Genomic DNA, 23173 nt, shown 5'->3' with positions numbered 1-23173 from the left:
AAAACAATTACGGACGCCTCGAATGGAGAAAACACAGAGGCTTATTTTGCTGACGTGTGAGTCTTTCTGGCAAAGCCGTAACCACTACGCAAAGTGTTTTTGACCCTTCCCACTTTAATTAAAAAGCACAGTCTTCCTTGATGTTCATCAGTGTGTACTGCGCCGCGATGGTTTGTTATTAAGGGTACTGAAGTTTGACAAGATTATAAATCGTGCGTTAACTGAAAAAACCTTTATTGAAAAGGGTTGGCCAGGGCGCTTAGCAGCAGGAGAAAAAAAAAAAGTCATAGGGTTTTAACCCTGGTTACACCCTGGTCTAGGAATAGCTATGCGATTATATATATTTTCCGATTGTAGTTGTCGAAACGTTTTCTACGATATATGACATGATGGTGTACAGCTTAAAGTTCATATTTATTCACAGCATCTGATTAACGGTAATTAATTAGGTCCTAGAATTAGTGCAGGGCAATCATACTTGGCAAACGCTTTCGAAGGATATACGACTTGATGATTTACCTTAAATCTAAATTTGTATCAATACAAAATCACCGTGCTAATCACGTTGATTAATTATTAAATCGGTCACTTAGTATATGTGGTCACGCATAAATTTATCACAGCCCACTATACTTGTCACAGCAATACTTGTCGATAGGCAGGGTAAGACCTAGTGTGACCTTGGCGGACCTTGAAGGTCAGGTTGGCGCTTCAAAGCTTTCCCCAGGTTTGTACGGGAAGTGCTACCACTCTAATAAGTAGCAGTTTGCCATGGAAGACACAGCCCGAAAAACGGCGATGCAAAACGAGCGCTCTGTTTAGCTAACAAAAGCAGCTTATTACAGTTGTCCCTACAGACTGAAAAACAGCTAGGGTGATCATTCACGCCTCCAGGCTGGTGATGTCAGGGTGGTGAAGCGGGGCGGGAGGGGAGAAGGGGCACTTTCATAGCCACTGAAAGCTGTTATCACAATTAGGCAGCGAATATCATCATCTGCGCCTAGCAAAGAGCAGAGACATTAGTCTGCCAACCAAGATCCGTATAACCCGTGCTATGGTCTTTCCAGTTGTGATGTATGGATGCGAGAGTTGGACTGTGAAAAGGCTGACCGCCGAAGAATTGACGCGTTTGAATTGTGGTGCTGGCGAAGACTCTTAAGAGTTCCTTGGACTGCCAGAAGATCAAACCAGTCGATATTGTCGACCATAAACCCTGACTGCTCATTGGAGGGTCAAATTCTAAAGTTAAAGCTCAGCTACTTTGGTCATCTGATGAGAAGAGAGGAGTCGCTGGAGAAAGATTTGATGTTGGGAAAGGTTGAGGGTCGCCGGAGAAGGGGTAGGCAGCGATCGCGATGGTTAGATGGCATTCTCGAGGCATTGCAGATGAAGCTATGTGATGTTAAGAAGATAGTGAGAGACCGGAAAGCGTGGCGTGACATGGTCCATAGGGTCACGAAGAGTCGGACACGACTGAACGCCTGAACTGAACTGAATCATCATCTGAGACTATGGTGCGCTACATTTCTGCCCTGTCACGTTTGACGCCTACAGAAACCCTTGGCTACGAACATACTGAATTACATTCGATGTGTGTAGCAGAGAATATAAAAAAGATAATTGTAGCAGAAATATCGTGCTTGGTATGAGCTCGTCTTTACTCTGCTTGTACAGTGGCGCCGATTGTAGCTCGTTACCTAGTTACTGGAGAGGGGTAGGCTCTTCCCAAAAAAAGAACATCACCCTGCTTGGTTGCCCTCACCCTCACCTTTGTCTTGTCCTCGGCAGGTTTTGCTTTTTTTAGTGCTTTCGAATTCGTCTGTATCGATATCTTCGAAAGCCAGAAGCACGAATGACAGTTCTGCATTTCCCTTACAATATCTTATTAAAATAAAAGCGTTAAGCCAGGGGCTGTAAGCTTCTATCTTCTATTTTATTTATGCGACTTCAGGACGCCAGCACGATATGAAATGAGCTAGCGCGGCCAGTCCCAAACATTGCAGGATATCATTGTCTCGCAGTCGGCGATAGCTACCGGTACTTGCCACACTAACCGGCCATAGTGACTGAACGCGCCATGAAATCAGTGCTGACGCAGTCGCTACACTCTAACCACGAACCGCAGGAGGGTAAAAAAAGCGCAATTATTTTCTAGCGCAATTATTTTCAAACAGGGTCACGACATGCTGGCCAAGCCGGTGAGGTAAATTGCCATTTCTAAATATACGAATATCTAATGTAGAGAACAGAGACGAATTCCCTATTACAGATATGCGAATATGCGAAATTTTTCTGAAAACTAAGGCTTTAGATGGTTTCATAAAATAGCAGGGCTCTTCAAAACACCATAGAAATGTTTTCTAGGACTCACCGTACAATTCAGTATTGAATGTTTACAAGAAGTGAAGTGGGTTTTTATTGCATCAAAAACAAAAGGGGGGGGGGGGGGGGGAGATGCATAACAGATGCATTTTGTATTTGGTTTTGACACCATGACTTTCTTCTTAAACATTGCAGAAGAAATGAAACCACTGCTTGAGTATTCGCTAGACTGATGAATATATTAGACGCTAAAATTCCTGTTTTCTTTGCTTAAGCTTTTTATTTATTTCAGAATTACCGACAAATGTACATATGTGGCGGTGAGCAATACCCTCATTGACATGACCTGCAAGAATTGTGAGTAAAAGGGGAATAATTTCCTGGAGAGTGTACCAGTCACTCCAGTCATTTCACACTTCTTTCTGCACATATTCTCGTTTCACACAGTGAACGAATTCGCAAAAAAGCAAATACTCATTTTGGTGCAATTTGAAGCGCAAAAAAAAAAAAAAAAAAAAAGCAGGGTCGTGAGAGAGACACAGGTCGCTGTCTTGTGTGCGCTTCACGCTTCAGCAAAATGAGCAAACTTTATTGACTAGCCCAAGAGTTAGCCTCACTCACAAAAATACGCGGAATAACACTGCATGATATGAAGACAAAACACAATAGTTTAACTATGCAGTTCTTGGTAGCAAGTTGCCTGAGAGAGAATAACATGACGTAGATGCGGCGCATTCACACAACTTCAAAACGGAAACCAAGATCCCATATGTAAAAAAAAAAAAAGAAAATTTGGTTTGGTTTAGTTTGTGCATGGCGTTTAACGTCCCAAAGCGACTCAGGCTATGAGAGACGCCGTAGTGGAGGACTCCGGAAATTTCGACCACCTGGGGTTTTTTAACGCGCACTGACATCGCACAGAACACGGGCGCCTTGCTTAGTGCAAACGGTACCAGTTATAGAATCTGCTAGTAAATCTATACCAACTCCAAACTATACCAGGCAAAGGGTGAGGTAGTATGTTCTGCTTATTATTTTTTTAGCCATCCGAGAAAAGCAACAGGTGTGCACTGCCTGCCAGATGATGAAAATATTTTACTAGCACCGCCAGAAAAGGAGAAACGTATTTGCACTTAATCCCTCCCAGTGGACGTGTTGTTGCACGGAGAGTGAGACCTCAGCTGCAAAGGTCACAAATAATCAATCACTTCCTGGCGTATCTTCGTTTTCAATTGAAAACCTGCATAAAGCTCGGATGTATGAGACACGCGAATTATGATGCCTTAGTCCACAGCCTCACATAAAAATACAAAAATGTTCCTCCAGCCATGTCTGACATGATTGCTTGGAGGCTTCGATAATTTATTTAAAGGATGCCAGTTAAAAGGATACCTTGTATAATCTGTCATGTCTTTGCGGCAGAAGGCTGAAGATATTACGGAGGTTTGGATTTAATTTTGATGACTTTAAAGCTGTGAATGAAAAAAAAAAGAATTCTGATAACAATCCCTTCTGAGGAAAAAATCAGACAGTTCATGCTGGCGTTATTGCCCCAGAACATATTTGATTCAGTTGGCGATAACTTGTCTGTATTACAGGATGTTCGGAGCTCGCTATTCGGAAAAGTCATCTTTGTATCAAACCAGGGCACGCCTTGGTAATGCGCTTATTGCTGGTTGTGAGCGTAAAATGACTTCAAAATTTTGATTATTTCTCACAGTTTTAATTAGATGAACTGTGTCTAAAATTACTATATTAAGCTCAATAATCAGAAAGTAAAAGCCTCCTAACTAGTAACTCCTCCTTGCTAATCCTAGAGTCAATGCCATAGTCACCTACTACCTGGTCTCCTGCCTGCTTTTTCCTTACCTTGGCATTGAAGTCGCCCACTAGTACAGTATACTGCGTCTTTACTTTTCGCATTGCCGATTCTACACCTTCGTAGAAGCTTTCAACTGCCTGGTCATCATAACTACATGTAGGTGCATAAGCTTGTGCAACGTTCAGTTTATACCGCTTATTAAGCCTAATTACGATGCCTGCCACCCTCTCACTAATACTATAGAATTCATCAATATTACCCGCTATATACTTATTGAAAAGGGAACCTACTCCTAGTTCTCGCCTCTCCGGTAAACCTCGATAACACAGTACACAGTAAACTCGGTAGCACAGTTGAGTTTGCAGAGCGCAATAACTTATGAATCATGAATGCCTTCTTCGGCAAATGGAAGAACCGGAAATGGACATGAAAAAGTCCGAACGGGGAGACTAAAAATGAAATTGACTTCATAATGTGTTCAACCCCCGCCATTGTGCAGGATGTAGAGGTAATCGGGAAAGTGCGATGCAGTGACCACAAAATGGTGAGGTCCCGAATTAGCCTAAATCTGAAGAAGGAACGCAACAGATTAGTAAGAAAGAAACCCACCAACGAATTAGCGGTGAGGGGGAGGGCAGAAGAGTTCCGGATCTCGCTACAGAATAGGTATTCAGCTCTAACTGAGGATGGCGACATTACCCTAGAGGCAAGGAACAATAACTTCAGAGATATCAATACTGAGTGCGCGGTAGAAGTAGGCGGTAGGGTAATTAGAGAGGATACCGGTAAGCTGTCTAAGGAGACGAAAGATTTGATTAAGAAACGCCAGAGTATGAAAGCTTCCAATCCAACAGGCCAGATCGAATTGGCCGAGATATCAAAGCTAATCAATAAGCGCAAGGTGGCCGATGTAAGGAAGTATAACATGGAGAAAATTGAGCATGCTGTAAAGAACGGGGGAAGCCTTAAAGCGCTAAAGAAGAAATTGGGCATAGGCAAAAACCAGATGTATGCGATAAGGGACAAGGTGGGCAGCGTCATCACTAATATGGACAAGATAGTCAAAGTAGCCGAGGAGTTCTATACAGATCTCTACAGTAGCCGAAGTAGTCAGGACCGTAATGAGATTGGCGGTAGGGAAGAACAGTCAGACGTTCCGCCAGTGACGAAGGACGAGGTAAAGAAAGCACTAGAAACTATGAAAAGGGGGAAATCAGCTGGAGAGGATCAGATAACTACAGATTTGCTGAAGGACGGGGGGGGGGGGGGGGGGGATATCGTGTTAGAAAAACTGGCCACCCTGTATACGCAGTGCCTGGTGTCATCGACGATACCGGAACCATGGAAGAATGCAATAATTATCCTCATTCATAAGAAAGGGGACTCTAAGGAACTTAAAAATTATAGACCAATCAGCTTACTGTCTATTTCGTATTAAGCATTTACTAAGGTATTCGCTAATACAATCAGGACTACCTTAGACTGCAATCAAGCAAAATATCAAGCAGGTTTTCTGATACGGTACTCTACTGTCGATCATATCCATACCATCAATCAGGTGATAGAAAAATGCTCGGAATATAACCAGCCCTTGTACATAGCATTCATTGATTGCGAAAAAGCATTTGACTCAGTTGAAACCTCGGCGGTGATGCAGGCATTGCGAAATCAGTGGGTAGACGAGCCGTACGTGAAAGTGCTGGAAGATATATATAGTGGCTGCACAGCAACCATAGTTCTGCATAAAGAAAGTAACAAAATTCCTATAAAGACAGGTGTTTGGCAAGGAGACACAATCTCCCCAGTACTAGTCACAGCTTGTTTAGAGGAACTATTCAGAGACTTGGAATGTAAGCAGTTAGGGATAAGGGTAGATGGAGAATACCTCAGTATTCTGCGATTTGCTGATGACATTGCCTTGCTAAGCAACTCGGGGGATGAGCTGCAAATGATTGATGACCTAGACAGGAAAAGTAGAAAGGTTGGCTTGAAAATCAATATGCAAAAGACTAAGGTAATGTTCAACAGCCTCAGGAAGAAACAGCCGTTTAAAATAGGTAGCGAAGTACTGGAAGTAGCAGGCGAATATGTTTACTTAGGACAGGTAGTAACCGCAGATCCGGACCATGAAAAGGAAATAACAAGAAGAATAAGATTGGGATGGAGCGCATTTTGCAAGCACTCGCAGATTATGTTTAGCAGCTTACCGGTATCGCTTAAGAGGAAAGTATACAACTGTTGTATCTTACCTGCACTCACCTATGAGGCTGAAACGTGGAGGCTAACCAAGAGGGTTCTACGTAAGTTGAGGACAACCCAGAGGGCTATGGAACGAAAAATGGTAGGGGTAAAATTAAGAGATAGGAAGCGTGCAGAGTGGGTCAGAGAAATAACTCAACTTACTGACATTCTAGTAGAAATTAAGAAGAAGAAATGGGCATGGGCAGGACATGTTGTGCGAAGAGAGGATAACCGATGGACGCTTAGGGTAACAAACTGGATTCCAAGGCAAGGAAAGCGTAGCAGGGGGCGGCAGAAAGTTAGGTGGGCGGATGAGATTAAGAAGTTCGCAAGGGTCAAGTGGAGGTAGCTAGCACAGAACTGGGTTAATTGGAGAAATATGGGAGAGGCCTTCGCTCTGCAGTGGGTATTGTCAACCTGATGATGATGGTGATGAAAAGCCTCTAAACAGTTTTTTCTTCTCTTTCTGTTAGTTTCCGACATTGTTTACCCCTATACCTTGGACTTCGTCAGCGAGAACGATTGTGTTGTGGGCCACACATATCTCGACGAAAAAACAAAGATCCGTAAGTAGACAGGCTGTCTATGCGGTTAAACCTGAATTCCCATGGCGTCGTGAATATTTCGACGCAAAATAGAAATTTATTCGTCATTTTGATTTCAAGTTGAAAGGAATTCGATTTGTTTTCGCCAACCGACAGTATGAGCGGCGCTGCTAACTATATGTGTGCGCATGCAATGCAAAACAACAACAACATGAAACTTCATGAGTCACAGAATCATAAAATACCAATGTAATCTGTGCAAGTGTATTTTACAGCAAGGCACACAATATGCACTTGATAGAGCATATTGATTAGCCGATGAATTGGGTAAAAGTTGGCAATAGAGGATTTGTTTTTGATTTTAGAGAACCTAACATATTGCAAAAAGTTGAGGTCATCAACATTCTAAGTGAGTCCAATTTTTGATTTTTTTTTAACAGACAATACGGCTGACAACTTATCAAAGGTCCAAAATACGAATCTGTAGGTTGGTTTGGTTTGGTGTATGGAGTTTAACGTCCCAAAGCGACTCGGGTTATGAGAGACGCCGTAGTGTAGGGCCCCGTAAATTTCGACCACCTCGGCTTCTGCAACATGCACTATCGTAGCCGGGATACGATTCCGCGTCCTTGGGCACATTAGTCGACTGCCCTAACCACTGCACCACCACGGGGAGACAATCTGAAAGTTGGCTTTCGCACATTCCACGTTATAAAATTGGGGCGTTTAGCGTGGCACTTTCGCCAGAATCATGGTAGCATGGTAAATTACTCCAAATCTAGAAATACATAAAAGGCGCCTGTAATTGAGGCATCAAATATGCAAGAGACTCCATTTTAGAGATACGGAATACGTGAAAGCCAATTCAGAAAAAGCTGCGAGATGGGTATTTTTGACATGTCATATTTCGTGCTCCATTGGCCAATGAAAAAATTTGAAAATGGGGCCCCCATTTGATAATGATGGCATTCAAGCTAGAAATATATTTTTAAAGATATTTATAATGTCCGCTTGGCTGTGCAATGTTACGAAAACCGCGATGATGTATATCGCATAGTTATAGAATGAAGATTTTACGCACTTGAAAAACATCACCCGGTATCCTTGGTTCAAGACCTTTTCCTCGAAAAGTCCACCTCAGATGAACCGAGTACTAATTCTGAAGAAATCTTGTACCCATTCGACAGCTGGTCGGCACACTCGGCAGCGCTTGGTGATGGAACCCAGCACTTCCCGAACGCGACGCTCTAGGGAAAAGGTCACCAAGTATATGCCTTCATATATTGGAGGTGGTTTGTGCCTGTGAAAATAATATTTTCCTCTTTGTGTCGAATAAACTTGCAGGCCCCCGAAATGAAATAAACACAGAATATTCTAGCGCGCAGTCACAAAGAAGTTGGCAAGGAAACAAGAAGCGCTAACAAAGCAGCAAGATATATTAGGCAAAACACTCCCTAGTCGGTTTCCGAACTAAAGTCTAGATAAAATGGTCATGCCTGCACTAAGCGGAGATAGCAGACGGTAACTTTGACAACAAAGAACTTAAGAAACTAGGCTGCAAGGGCAGCAAACTGGCCGAATGATATTCGAAAATTACCTGACGTATAAGGGGAACTTCAACAAGGGTCAGTGGTAACGCTAATAAGATTAGGACATCGCGCTATGATTGGTGTCTTCTGAAGGAGAGGCTGTTGTCGGGCTGTTAGAGGCTTTATAACTTCTAGCTGCCCGACGGGGATGAGGACAGGAGACAGAAACAGAAACACGATATCACGGGCGCAAACTTTGATCTGCTTATTCCTGAGAGATATGACATGCTAGATATGAGAGATTAACCAAAGCATGCAACAACCGCAGTCCTTGGCGTAAGAACTTATATAGAAGTGGCGCAGAGGGCTCGAACTCATTTCATGGGCGTTCAAAAATAATAGACAAAAAGATAAGGCCAGATTATTATAGGATGTACACCAAATTAAACAACATAGCATTCGACCAGCTTTCTGCTGGAAGCCCTCAGACACAAAAATTGAAGACGAATAAAAAGCAAAAAAAGAAAAACAGGAATAAAAGATTAGCCGAAAACCTCTGTAGAGGCAAGGGGTAAAATAATTAGGTTGACTGTGTAGAAGGGACTATAAAAAATAACGCGATGAAAACATTCTTCTTTTTCTTTACCCTTGACCTCTTGTTTTTCGGCGCATTTTCTACTCTTATTGTTCGTTTTCGACTTAATATTTTGTGTCTCGAGCTAGATTCCCCCGAAATGTTGGTTGAAGGCTTTCATTAATTTTGCGCATTATAATCATCTGACCTCATCTTGTTCTATTTTAGGACACGCGTGAAATGAGTTCGTTCCCTCTGTTCTAAGTTCTTGTCGGTTCTTTTTATAGAAGGATGACTGCCAAGTTGGGTTCGTCGCTTATAGCATGGGCTTTCACTAGGAAACAAACGGTTGGAAGCCCGCGCCCGGCTTTTCTTGCTTTTCTTGCTTGTGTTTCTGTGTCTCTTCTCCTCTTCGTTGTCTCGCAGACATAAGAGTCGTCGACATGGATGAAACAGCACGCCCGAAAGGAATGTCTACAACCTAATATGTGTGTTTGGTTCGAATGTAATTTTTATTTAAAAGCCTGATGCAGTTCATAGCGACGTTTCTTACTGGACTATGATGATGCCAGGGTTATGCATCGTTAGCATCTTTCGCGCTACGTGATCTCTAGTTTAAGTGGGTCTCATCACTTCCTTTTTGCAGTGTATTATGCCAAAACAAAACTTCGCCTTATTATGCCCCAATCGATAAAGGCGGCCAGCGGCTTCTCAAATACTCCTCGTTTCAAAATTTCTGTACCCTCTCAGTGCCCACTATCCGAACTGTTTTGAATGTCACCATGAATAAAACGTTATTGTTAAACGCGTTCATCTATTCCCAGTCGTGCCAAGGCTCCGGAGCGTAGCGTATTTGCATTATCTGTAGGCTAAACCTGTCTAATAGGGGTAGTTAACTGCGATAACAAATGAAAGATGGTGCCCCTCCTCTCCCCTTTCTTCATCTCCTATATGACAAGTTTATTAAAAACAGCGAACTCTCGATAGCGTCATATTGTATCGTCTAGCAACAAGAAGTTTGTTGCTGGTACCGTCCTATCTGTTGTGTACTATGCGCACCCGGAAACGCTGCTTGACCGTGACCAGACTTTGATGCCACACTCAATATTCAAGAGTTGTGCTTTACGGCGGCAGATTTTTGTGTTACGTTCGGCGGCTTAGCCTTCACTGTCGTCAAGTGCACGCTGTACGATTCTGCTTACACTCAAAGAGCTTAAGGAACACAAACTTCAATCTAGTTTCTTTCTCTCTGCCTTCTGGAGACCCCCAATTTTCGACTAGGATATGACAGTCAAGACAGTGATATACTGCACACATCCTATTCGATGCGCGTCTTACTCCTAGGCTGGCGGAAAATAAAATTTTATGCGAAAATTTTTCTGCGCTGAATGCAAGTTCAGCACCTGTCTAGTCGATATGTCATTGATTATTCGCCTAACTGCCTGAATGCAGTTAACACAACTCGTTAGCGCTAATGATTCGTCCTACCGCGGTTGTAAGCTCATGTAGTCTCTTCTGTTTTGAGAGGAACAAGGAGCGTTCAATAGACTTTGGGGTGCTCCCAGGAGAAGGCAAGTAGATTTTGTGCCAAAAACCCTGCAATGGTCCTAAATTTTAAGCCGTTGTGCGAATAATTATCCAGAAAGGGAATCGTTTGACTGTAGACGAAACTTTACAGCGCATACGGATCAACGTTATCCATGGGTTCAAAGATTTCGTTCCTTCACCGCCGGTGATCAAATTAAAAGCAATGGGCTTGTGAAATGGAACCAAGAAATCTAAAGAAACTTCATCCGAAATGACAGTTCAAAAGAATATTAGTATAATATAAATATGGGTTCGATCACGTTGTATGTTTCTTCTTTTTCAGAATACTTCTACTTGTTCATCAATCCTTACTCGGATGACGAAAATTACGAACCTTGCTTTTCTTGGTTAAACGGCCACTCTAGCGGCAACGTATATTCCATTTATGACGAAGAAAAATGCAAATCTGTTCCTAGAAAGCCATAATGACAAATTGAGAGGATGATCTCCTGAAAAGCTACTTTTTTTTTTCTTGATGTATCGCAATGCTTTGTTATTAGAGCTGGTAAAAAACCATTACTTCGATTTTACCTGTTGTTTTCACTATGACTGTGCATGGTATTTTAGTGTTTGCACGAATAAAATTTTCTGTATTTCATTTTCACCTTGGCCTCAGTGTGGTCACAACTGAAACATGTTACACCAGTTCTAGACTTCTGATTGTTAATGACTTCATGCAATTGTTCTTGGAAGTGAAAAAACTTTTAACCTATTTTCGTAAGCAGCCGTGAACGCCTAATTCAACATAAAATAAAAGCTTGCTTGCTTGCTTTAGGGGGTTTAATGTCCCAGAGCGACTCAGGCTATGAGAGCCAATAAGACCACCTGAGCTCCAGTCAATTATCTCCATCCGCCTGCAGATTTAATAAACGGCTGCTATTTGTACTACATTATTTTGACTCCCATCTGTTCCTGAGTATGGTCCTATGTTGAAGACAGTTTCGATTTACAAAGTTAGAGGCGATCATGGCGAAAGTTTCAGGACCTCACGGGGGCCATATAGTAAAACAAAAATTATTTCGTTTGTACCTAATAAGGTTTCAGAATTATACATCCCGCTTATGTGAAATAAAATAGAGACTTTGACTGTATGTGTCAGCACAGGCTGAGCGACGGATATTATGCGCATGATGGCTTATAAATGAAGCCATGCAAGTGGTAAGTGCTAATTGCAAGCTAATGCTACAGATGAATTTATGGTGACAAACTTTGAAGTACCGACGGAACATGTACCGCATTCCTTTTCAAGGAATGAATGAACACACGTGCGATGATGAAGTATTTGTGAACGTATTTGTGAACAACCGTTCTTGTAAACATGAATTTCCCAAAACTGAATTTCCTAAAAGTTCCCAAAACAGCAGAGCGGCCGAAGATATCGGACAAGGCCCGCTTAAAAGCTGACCAGGTGGTGAACTCTGCTTCGTGGTCGTGGTACCAGACACTGGCAACGTCCGTCAGGTAGAATACGACGTTGTCGAGCTTCAGGGCTTCGTCCCAACGGTTGTGGCCGCTTACCTGCTCGTAAGAGGTAAGCCAGTCCTCCACATCGTGATCATCAGTCCCGCTGAATATGGCCGGGTCCCACTGTCGGAGCGCTCCTGGGCACACGACGGGGGTTGACGAAGAAGCAGAGGGCTGGCTCCCATCGGTTGTCATTGTTGGTGCAATGGTGCGGCTGCGTAGCTCCAGGATGCCAGATGACGGGCCAAATCAGCACCTCCATCAAGTTGTAACAACGTTTTTTAGCCTGGGGATCAGAGAGAAATATCTCGCTGAAGCTTCAGTCCCAGGCTTCTTCTTCTACAACACGATCTCGTGCCGTGCGCTCGCGGTGCGCAGGCCTCCAAAACTCATCTTCCTCTTTACACGATAATGTCCCACATAAGCAATTAGGAGGGCATTAAACATCTGAGAGTTTCATCTGGCTGTATTTTAATTCGAACAGGATATAAATAACATGGTGGTAACTATGAGTCTCCATGCTCGCTTGTGAAATAGTATTTTTTGGATTGCAATACACGCTGCACCATAACTTTTTGTTGTTCCCTGCTGCTGCTGTGTTGCTGCGCTAGACTGACAAGATCTCCCCGAGGACAAGCCATGCACCAGTTTCGATGATCCGATAAAACTTAGTGGCGTAGTCCTTTTGCACTTAATGCCATGGGCAGGAATACATCAGACTGTGTAAACGTCGGCGAGACTGTTGGGTTTCCTCTTTTCCGCTAAAGCTTTTCACTATTAAGCGCCAGCCAATAATCATATGCAGACAAGCGGTTCTCTCTTGCGTATTCCTGCGCCAAGAACCAGGCAGGATGTTCCGCCTGCTCATCCTGAGTGACGCCATAATGCTTATCGTAGAAATTAGAGTTGTCTCTGCCGACAACTTCGTTCCTTTGTATTCAGAGAGATCGCAGTCGTATCCGGCGCTGTTTCCCTTTCCTTTCTCCGATGAGCAGTGGTGCAGAACTCTTTTCGTTGTTGGTATTCTTCTTGCTTGCAGCCTACGCCGTCGAATCACTGTACAGTGCTTCGAAAGCCAGTGTATTCGTACTCCCTACGGGCGTCGTCGGCGCTACTGCAAAAATGGTGCGTGTTTTCCGTGTTATGCCCATAGTTTACAACTGCCACCTTTGCAGCCCTATATCCTATATTAGTTTATACATTTTGCGCAATTTATTACGAACATTTAATGCACATACGATTGTGAGGTATAAGATTTGCATTTTATATTCTAATCACGCATCTCCCGTAATGAAGATATAGGACGAATAATTTTTTTTTGTCAGATGGGTTAGTTGATAAAAATGATATGATGATTAAATAAGCGAAGGGTGTAGTATACACCAGTGAATATAATTATCAGAAAATAGTGTGAACCTTGGGTGGTTTGACGGAAAATGACCGTAACCTAAGGGCTAATGTCCTCCTTAGCCCGTCAAATTCGCAGGGGAAGCTACAATATATTCTACTTTGGCCGTTGGACATGTAACGCAGACATACTTATCGAATATGTAGCATCACGCTGGATAAAATATATAGTAAGCAATATAAACGAATTTCTGTTCAATTGCTTTTATTTCAGGTCAAGATGTTCTTAGGAATCGGTGCTTTACTGTCGTGGGCTATGACAACAGCATGTAGTCTGAATGCGTCTTTCAACCACTCCGAGATCACTCATCGCAAGTCCCTCCTACAACGCTTCCGGCACTGCAACGTGATCATTGTAAACGGACACCTAAACGCCATTTGTAACACCCACTATAGTTTGCAGCTGCGGCCGAAGCTCATTCCTGCCAAACCAGAGATACTAACGATGGAACAGCTACTCGTATCTGACGAACGAGTGGACGGGATAAAACCTGAACACCGTATCTTTAACCTCTCTCTCTCTCCATTCTGTAAAAATTAAAAATGGGACAACTTTCCGCTGAAAATGGCTGCCGACTACGACCAGTTCCTGACAACTGAAGATAGCGACTTTGGACCTTTCAGCACCTACTCCCTACTTGTTTACATACGCCAAATGACATTAAACATCACCTTCCGGAAGCCTCCCCAAGTCGCCGCCGGCATTTGTAACGTGAGCCTGGCCGGAGGAAGGTGCCACTACGATGTTTACGGCTTTATCGACCGGTATCGACACAACTTTAAGTATAGGCTGACCATCGAGAAAATATTCGAGTTCTTCAGGTACTGGAATATTGCATTTGCTTCAGCTGATTTTCTGAACATAACGTTCATAGACAGAGTTACGTTGATCCCTGTCAAGCTTTTAAGGATTTTCGCCGCCATGCCAGCAAGACGCTTTGTATTTTACAAATGCAACTTTGACAGCATTGGATTTAATGTGATACCCCGACTCAGAAATCTCGAACGCCTCGATTTTTACCAGACAACGATACAGCAGATCGATGAATTTGGATTTGACATGAATCCTGGTTTCAGGCGAGCATCTTTTGTTGGCACAAAACTGCCTGGATATCCAAAAGCAATATTTACTTTAAAGATGTTAGAAACGCTAGATTTGTCATATACCGATGTTCTACGTGATGTAAGATTCCAATACTTTCATAAGAACTGTCGACAAAACAGCACAGTTAAGATGTTAATAATGCGGGGTACTAATCTGATGTCGTTGCCGAATCGCGCTTTGTGTGGTTTTCCGCTGCTCAAGAGTCTTCAGATAGATAACTGCGATATAGAGATGCTCTCGGGGTCCCCTTTTGAATGCCTCTTTGGACTTAGGATTCTGTCTCTTACTGGAAACAAAATTCAGTCTTTGTACGGAGGAAGCTTGACGGGACTTGAAAGCCTTCATATTCTGAATCTCAGAAATAACCGTATAGCCCACTTCGAAGGCCCGCAAATATTGTCCACATTGGTTTCCTTGGCCACTCTTGTCCTTACTCATAACTTGATTAAAGAACTAGAAATTGGTCCTGTAGAGCATGCGTCTCTTAAGGGAATACAGCTTGGATATAATCGAATATCGACGTGGAAGCCACCTCTTTTTTTTTTTTTTAAAATACACAGCGCAACAAACATAGGACAAGCGAGTAGACGGGAACAGCGCTGACTATCAACTGCATGATTTATTGAAACAACACGAATATATACAAAAATTCTCTGACAACCAAGTGCGCATGTTCGCAGATAAAACATTTCACTTTAACCAGTTTCGTCAAGATATGAGATTTCTCGGGGATGAATGATAACAGATGGGGTGCTTACACGTGTCAGAATTCTTGTGAATGAGATAGGCCTCTTTTAATTCTCGTGTTAATTTCTCTCTGTGTTTGTACAACACTGTAGTTTCTTTGAACAGGGGAGTGCAAGGAGGGTGCAAAGGGGGCTTTTGGCTACATTCCTTGTGGTGTAGTGCCAGGTTCGATGACGGGGCTTTTTCTAGAGAGTTTTCATGTTCTCTTAGCCTTATGTTAAGACACCTTCCTGACTGACCAATGTAATTTTTTCCGCAAGTAAAAGGCACTCTGTATACCACTCCTGTGCACGGAAGAAAAGCTACACTATGTTTTACCTGGTATCCCCCCCGGCCTGCACGTCGTTTTTTGTCATTTATTTTTCGGTCTACTTTAGCGCAAATGCTGCCAAGTTTTATGGGCGCAGAAAACATGACCTGTACTCCATACCTATGTCCAACCTGCCTTAGGCGATGCGAAATTCCATGCACATACGGTATGACGGCAATATTTTTCTTTTTACGGGGTGTCTCAGGATCCTGTCGTGTTCTAGAGGCCTTTACTTTTTTCAGGACCTTGTTGCAAGCAAGCAAGATTACGTCATCGGGGAAGCCTGCTGATCTCAATCTATCTGATCTTTGAAGCTATACTTGATGGCATGGTGGCAGGATTTTACAATTGATGACCCTATGCATGACACAGCTATACCACACTTCACTAATTTCGAATGACCAGATTTAAAATTGAGCAAAGGCTTTTTCGATTTTGGTGCAAACGCCCAGCAGACGTGATTTTGCCCTAAATTTAACCTTAAATCAAGAAAGGGAAGAATATCACAAGACGGGGTTTCGAATGTGAAGTTTAGGCCATTACCGCAGTCTTGAAAAACTTTTAGAATGTCTTCGACGCACTTTGAAAGGTCGTGCGCTTCTACAAACAGAAGGTAATTGTCCACGTATCTGAACACTTTTTTTACAAGGGAAGGAACATTATTATTGATGGCTTTGTCAACATAACTTAGATAAATTTCACCTAAAATTGGTGCCACACTCGACCCAATGCATACGCCTGTTTTTTGTAAATACAATTGGCCCTCAAACTGAAAAAAAGGTGGATTGCAGGTATAATGACAACAGTTCCAGAAAAGATGCCACAGAAATGCCAACATTGCGAATGAAGTTTTGCTCGTCATTGTCATCCGTTATACATTTTTGAACACAAACCATGAGATGCTCATGCGGAAGCGAATAGTAGAGGTCTTGAACGTCTATACTAAAGGCATTACAGGAGCCTGGGTTGTGACACGACAGGTAATCGACAAGAACGGTGGAATCCGACAAACGAAAAGGATCTTCTACTGTCAGCATGCCAAGACCCTTCTGCAAAAACTTTGACACCGCATATTGCCATGTGTTTCTCTCAGTAACAATGCATCGAAATGGAATGTCCGGCTTATGAGTCTTAGCGGCAAAAAATATTTCTAAAGAATATATTTTTGCATTTTTTACAGAGGAATACAGGCGTTCGAGTCCCTGACTGCTCAGTAACTGTAAAGCCTTCGTCTTATTTCTTTTTACCGTGGCATTTACACGCTTGGAATTCTTGTTGATAGCTAGTCTCGATTTTTCCCTGAACATGTCATCTGGCATAATCACGAAAAACCCTTCTTTATCGGAGAGAAGTGCCCTCAGTTTTTGGGACGCCAGAAAGTTAACCAAGGGAGATAGACTAAAAGCCTTGTTACTTTTTTCCTTATTAAAACTTACGGCTTCAACGCAGTCAACAATGCACCTTGTTGATAGTCAGTTGATAGCGCTGTTCCCGTCTACTCGCTTGTCCTATGTTTGTTGCGCTGTGTATTTAAAAAAAAATGATGCACCAACTAGCTCAACTCACAGTACTTTTGGAAGCCACCTCTCTTCTCTCGGATGCGTACTCTGAATAATCTCCAATTGGAGCACGACATGCTGTTCAGAATAGGTGACGACATATTGCGTGACATGAAGCACGTCAAATTTGTGAACCTCGGCTGGAATCCCTGGGATTGTTCGACCTGCCATTTGGGGAACCTCCTTTCCATGATGAAGAGACACCCTGCCGTATGTAGCAGCTGCTTTTTCTGCAAAGAGCCTGACTCGATGGAGGGAAAGCTCGTTCTCGAAGTGCCATGGAATGAAGACCAGTGTTCTCCGCCCGACGCCTACCAAGTTTACGGTATTCCCATGCTGTTCTCTATCATGATCGGATCATTAGTAGGCTACGCCGTTTACACCAACCGATGGTACTGTATGTACGGCTTGCTATATCTCAAGGTAGCCATGAAAGGATATCGAAGACAGACGCATGCCGGACGCTTTCTCTGGGATGGCTTCCTCTCGTACTACGCCTCAGACAACGAGTGGGTGCGTGACGAAGTCCTTCCTAAGCTGGAATCGGCTCCCATGAGGTTCCGGCTTTGCGTGGCCGAGCGGGACTTCATCCCGGGCCTCCCTATCACCGAGAACAACTGCCGTGCCATAACGCAGAGCCGTGTGTCACTGTTCGTGCTCAGCCGGGAGTCCTGCCGCAGTCGTTGGTGCATGTTTGAGCTGAGCCTTGCTCAACATCGCCTCTTTGAGAGCGACCGCAGCGATGGTATGGTGTTCATAAAGAACGACTTGGAGGAGTCTGAGATGAGCTCCATGCTTGCGTACCTCACAAAATCCAGAACATACGTCCAGCTGCCGCCTGACCGGTCACACGAGGCCTTGAACAATCTGTCCTGCTCCAGCTTCAGGCAGCGCTAGAGCAATAGATATGTAGCTTACTATTTCCTGATATCGCGTATTGCAGACCCCTTTAACATCACGCAGGCAACACTAGACTTCTACTGCATGTCTGCTCGGTGTTAGCAAACTCTGCGTTTGTTGAAGGCAGTCAAAATTTATTTTTTGAGTCATGACAATGTTGAAGGTTGATCGTGCCGTCGACACCTTAGTTAGGCCTTTAGAAATGCAACAGTCTCAGTCTGCTGCCACATCCCTTTTACATTAACAAGCGGCACTAATTTCACTTGTTCTTCTGACTTGAATACTCTGCAGCCCTTCTTCATTCAAGGTAGTTATCGCTATCGCCAGTTAAGATCGAAATTCAAACAATGTTTTGTTTTTGTGTAAAAAATCTGGACACTCAAGTCTGTCACAGATTAAAGCACTGAAAACTCAGTGTAACACGAATACCACGAGCCGAATAGGACTGGTTCGGTGAAGCTTTTCTACAGCATTTAGCAGAATGTTTGCACACAGTAGTCGAAAATAAACTTCTTACGGATGACCGAAGTTATATCCACAATAGAAATGCAGCGATACTCTTTCATGGAAGGCCCCTGTTCAGCGTTGCAATTTATCTGAATCTTCGTCAAACTTCAGATTGCAATTTCTGGTTCTGCAAACTGTCCCCTATGTCCTTGAGACGAGGACGGACATTAAAATATTGATTCTAATAAGCTTCTCCACTCCTGAAAGAGCTAATTGCGTAGGCAAAAACTACTCTGCATAAATAATAATAATTATAAGGATAATAAACTTTATTAAGAGAGCTTTAAACCAGCATTACATCATTGGCCTGTCAAAACAACAGTGGGTTTGAAGGGCAGGGCCGACAGGCAGCGGTAACCAACTAGAATGTCGGGAACACCAGAGTATATGCTGAAGTATATTAAGCAGAAGCATACACGAAAATGACCAACAACAATGAGGAAGGCTTGATTCTTGTGCACGTGAAACCTTTAAATAGATTCGGAGGAATGTTTTTATTTCTGCCGATAAAGTAACGGTAATATAATACATTGACTTGAAAGGGCAGACATCATTGCTATTATCTCGTTATTGTTTCAAGTGGCCGGACCTCTTGGCATTGCACCATTTACTTGTTTTAGTAATATTCCCGGACATACAACACGAATATTTAAAATATTTCAGCTTGCAGATAAAGAAACACAGCTGCACTGCACATTGTTTGTGTGCGAGCGCTAGCATCTTGTGCGCCGTGTGCATACATCTTGTGACGAAGTGACGATATCCGTGCCATATAACAAGTTGTGCGTGTAATCACATGTATCTCACATCTGTGAACATGGCGCATGTGGTCGTCAGAATTCGTCGGTGGTTTTAATACAATGCTGTGCTCTCTACATGCATCTATTTTACTGTCTCCGTACTATAAACGACCAGTGATCAGCGCAAACTTTTGTCCTTGGGTCGTGTTTGTGTTCACAAATCATTTGGGCTGCGATTGGTGTGAATTAAACTAACATACACGCTGGAAATAACGCACAAGTAGCAAGAAAGGTTTTATGAAGTTGATGTGAGGAAAAGGCAGAAGAGACACGCACAGACCACGTTTTCACTAGTAGCCGCTATTGCAGCATTTTTATTCCTTTATTCTTACAGTGCACGCCACGGATGGGCTGCCATTTTTCCCCCTGTTTTAGTACAGATAGGTTCTTTGTAAAAAGATTGAAGAAAAGCTGGACCTTACTATTGTCTTTGTTTTTGCTGGCCCTGTTTTTATCTTTTGACATAATAGTAATTGTGTGACATAATGTCGCTGCCGATATGGCAGTGATAAATACAATTTATATGCATATATATGCTAAAACAAAAGTCACAATACTCTCAAAGCTATTGGTTACTCGTCATTTGACTCTTGCGTGCCGCCTGTGTGCTGTGCGACGTCAGTACGTGCTAAAAAAACCCAGATGGTTGTAATCTCTGGCGGCCTCCACGACGACGTCTCTGATAGCTTGAGTCACTTTAGGACATAAAACCCCACAAACCAAACCAATTGTGTGTGTGGCATTACGAGCCCTTTATTTCTCTACACTTGTTTGGCAAACACCGACAACATAATACATAAAGGACAAGACGTGGTTCTGAGCTGCATTTTGCTACGGTGTACTTTTATCATGGTCATGCAGCCTGAGAAAAAGGTCTGCAAGACTGCGGACAAAGTATTCAAGGGAGTTGGAAATATATCTCAAATTCCCGGCAAACACATGACGTGCCTGCTTGCTGCAACAGGTAGTATCAGTACTCAAAACAGATTGCTCACACTTGATACAGAAATATGAGTATTTTAATCAGCGGGCTTATAAAAGAGTTCTAAAAGTTGCAATTGCAGTTGTGCATTTTAAAGAGTGTGTAGATACTTTGCTAGAAATGACTGCACTTTGCCTTTTTAATTGCACAAACACATTGCAAACCTCTGCATTCTTGCTAAGGACCATTTAAAAGCAGGCCGTTCATGACAGCACCGTTGTCTCCACAAAAATGAGTGCTTAAATATGCTGGAGCCTGATACGGTAACTCTTAAGGTTTGCTAGATATGTGAAAAGTACAACGTTGGTAGCTGCGGCTTCAAATATGTTGACACTGAACGTTTCGGCACCACACAAAGCTTACAAGGCTAACACCAACAGCGCAGGTGCAACGGGTCCCACATCTCTATCGGCATTGTGAACATCCAAATTGCACACGCTGAACACATAGTGCTGACACCCAGCACACAAGAGCAGTCGTAACAATCCTCTGCTTGTCTCACTTCTGGTGACGATGTGAACGCCCAGACTCCATACAACGAGCACATAGCGTTGACACTAAAATCAGCGGAGAAGTCTAAACATCCAATCAGCCACGGGCTACTTGTGAGTTGCTACTTGAGATGGCAGAACAAGCGCTGTTTGACCAACTCAACATCACTGCAGCATTAAAGGAAACGATCAATTAGTTTGGCCATGCTATCAGGTGCAGCCCAGCACTAAGATCTTGAAGAGAGTGCAATGGGCGGTGCCCACGACGCGTTGAAAGCCTCCCAAAGCTTTGAAGTATTCACGCCAGGCCCATCCTCCGCATAAGCGCAGCTGGAAACAAGACGTACGTGCTTCACGTGTGACAAACGTTTCAATTGCTCTCGATTTGAAACATACGTGTACACACGTTTCAATTGCTCTCGATTTGAAACATACGTGTAGTGGTACGAACGCATGTTTGAGCTGCACTTCCATTTTACACACTGAACGGAAAGAAACAGGGCGATAAGCAGGTGAGACTGGACATGCGAGGTTTGAAACCGGCCGCTCATGCTGCGTTTAAACGTAGTCACACCGCTAAAAGCCCCCGGATAGGATGTACGGTGCCAGTACACACATCTCAGGGAAAACGAAACAAATATGTGCGTCGTAACAAATATGACGATAACAAAGCAATGGCTTCGAAAACACACTATCTTAACTATTCTACATCGCCCGGTATCATAGCACAAACAAGACGGTAATGAAGAGCATCACTACGTGCCGCGTTTTTTTACTGCATTCACCATTCAATGCACGAGGGAGACGTATTATAGCAAAGCACACGCACAAAAGAATGACGAAAATGTTCAAGCTCACCTGAAGCTGACGAAGCCAGCGCGACTCGAATGTTAGCCTAAAAAGCAACGGAGCAACGTCGACAAAAGTTCTGATTCAGCAAACAGTTCCGACAGGACGCGTTTGACCTCTACATCAACAACAAGGGGTACAAAACTCTCAGTTGTAAGTATTCCACGCTTCAAGAGGTCTAGCATGTACATCCAGCAGTAGCAGCCGCACTGCAGTCATCTTGAATCTTGTTAAATTTGCAGTTAAGACTGCCTGTACGCTGTCTTAAATTCCGTCTTGACTGTAGACTTGACCTGTCTTAAGCGCACACTGTACGTTTTCTGCAAGCGACTTAAGCCATAGGGAAATATAAGCTAAGAACGTTGGTCACAGGGAAATCTAGAGCCAACCGAGACAGACTAAATGACTGCACAAAGCCTATGAACGAGCTATACAGTGACGACGTTAAGCCGCAATGTTTCACATCGAGGTGGCAACGCCTTTGAAGTAGCAGCTTGGCTTGACGACCTTAAACGCATTTTTTTTAACCGCGCGCCTTTCTTGCGTTGTGTGCACAAACAAGCATGTGCGCGCCGCTTCTCGTCGGCTTTACAAAATAACTGAAACTGCACTAAAGGCCGTCGCCATGTTTTGGGAGGACGTAAAACTAAAACGATGGTCACTCAGTGTATGTTCATAGCCCCGTTTGTTGATCAGAGTGGCGTGCTTTCGTTGTTCACATTTTCTCGTTCGTTGAATACCTGCGGAGCGTCAGTATCACCTGCTGCTCTTTGCAGATCTCCACCTGTGTCGTGAACATTCTTTCAGGGACGAATTCTTGCAGTGGCGATCCCGCTTCAGTCGGGATCAGTCACATTCCACCCTGCAGGCCAGTCCAAGTCCTCTTGAACAGGAGCGTTAGTCGACCAATGTAAATTCACAACCTAGCAGTCGCTTGGGTGGTGCACAGCAGATAAATGTCCACGTATCTCGAGATTTCCGCTCATGCGGTCGCATAGCCGACCCCATTGCTGGCGTGCCAACTATCCTGCACAGGATTCAATTTCTTTAACCGGTGTTGTGGTGCGAATCCTGAGTGTTCTATTACGTTTGATTGCTAACCATCATTTTTGCAGACTGGCGTGGGCCTCCCACATGTGAAGGAGGCGGCTGTCTATGATGTCGGTATCAGGGTGTTTTTGATTGTGGAGGTAGCTAATGCTACATCCTGGAAGAGGAATTGGGCCCATTTGTCGAGGTCATCAATGGTGCTGGGAGCGGAATTGCTAATCTGGCGGAATTTAACCCAGTTTACAATTTCTATGGGGTGTCGAGTAAATCGAGCCAGTGAACTGAGCTGAATTTCTGTATTTACGATGTAGTGGCTGTTCCCGAAGTTGTATGTGCTGGTCTTAGGAGCGGCTGGTCTTAGCAACTAGATTAGAAATTTTCC

The 23173-nt window shown here is 43.4% G+C and overlaps 1 protein-coding gene, 2 long non-coding RNA genes and 1 pseudogene across 5 annotated transcripts in view; 3 read left to right on the top strand and 1 right to left on the bottom strand.

Moving 5' to 3' along the window:
- LOC146175611 (uncharacterized) overlaps window positions 1–23173 on the bottom strand; it is a 143021-nt gene that overhangs the window by 113510 nt on the left and 6338 nt on the right. For all 3 annotated transcript variants that reach the window (XM_084582007.1, XM_084582005.1, XM_084582006.1), the window contains exon 2: window positions 12139–12370. In XM_084582007.1, coding sequence (XP_084438133.1) covers window positions 12139–12279 — 141 coding nt within the window. In that variant the 5' untranslated portion in view covers window positions 12280–12370. The remainder of the gene's footprint in view (window positions 1–12138; window positions 12371–23173) is intronic.
- On the top strand, window positions 2619–11224 carry LOC146175614 (uncharacterized). The gene is made up of 3 exons (XR_014701440.1): window positions 2619–2679; window positions 6859–6951; window positions 10904–11224. It is a non-coding gene; the product is annotated as an uncharacterized LOC146175614 (long non-coding RNA).
- LOC146175613 (uncharacterized) lies at window positions 12993–14057 on the top strand. Its single transcript, XR_014701446.1, has 2 exons — window positions 12993–13209; window positions 13706–14057. It is a non-coding gene; the product is annotated as an uncharacterized LOC146175613 (long non-coding RNA).
- Window positions 17143–18117, top strand: LOC146175612 (toll-like receptor 2 type-2; annotated as a pseudogene).

The sequence above is a fragment of the Amblyomma maculatum genome, chromosome 10, assembly GCF_055883805.1.
Source record: "Amblyomma maculatum isolate TAMU_Amacu chromosome 10, ASM5588380v1, whole genome shotgun sequence".
Lineage (NCBI taxonomy): Eukaryota > Metazoa > Arthropoda > Arachnida > Ixodida > Ixodidae > Amblyomma > Amblyomma maculatum.
Note: the sequence above shows the minus strand (reverse complement) of the source record. Positions and strands in the feature narration are given on the sequence as shown.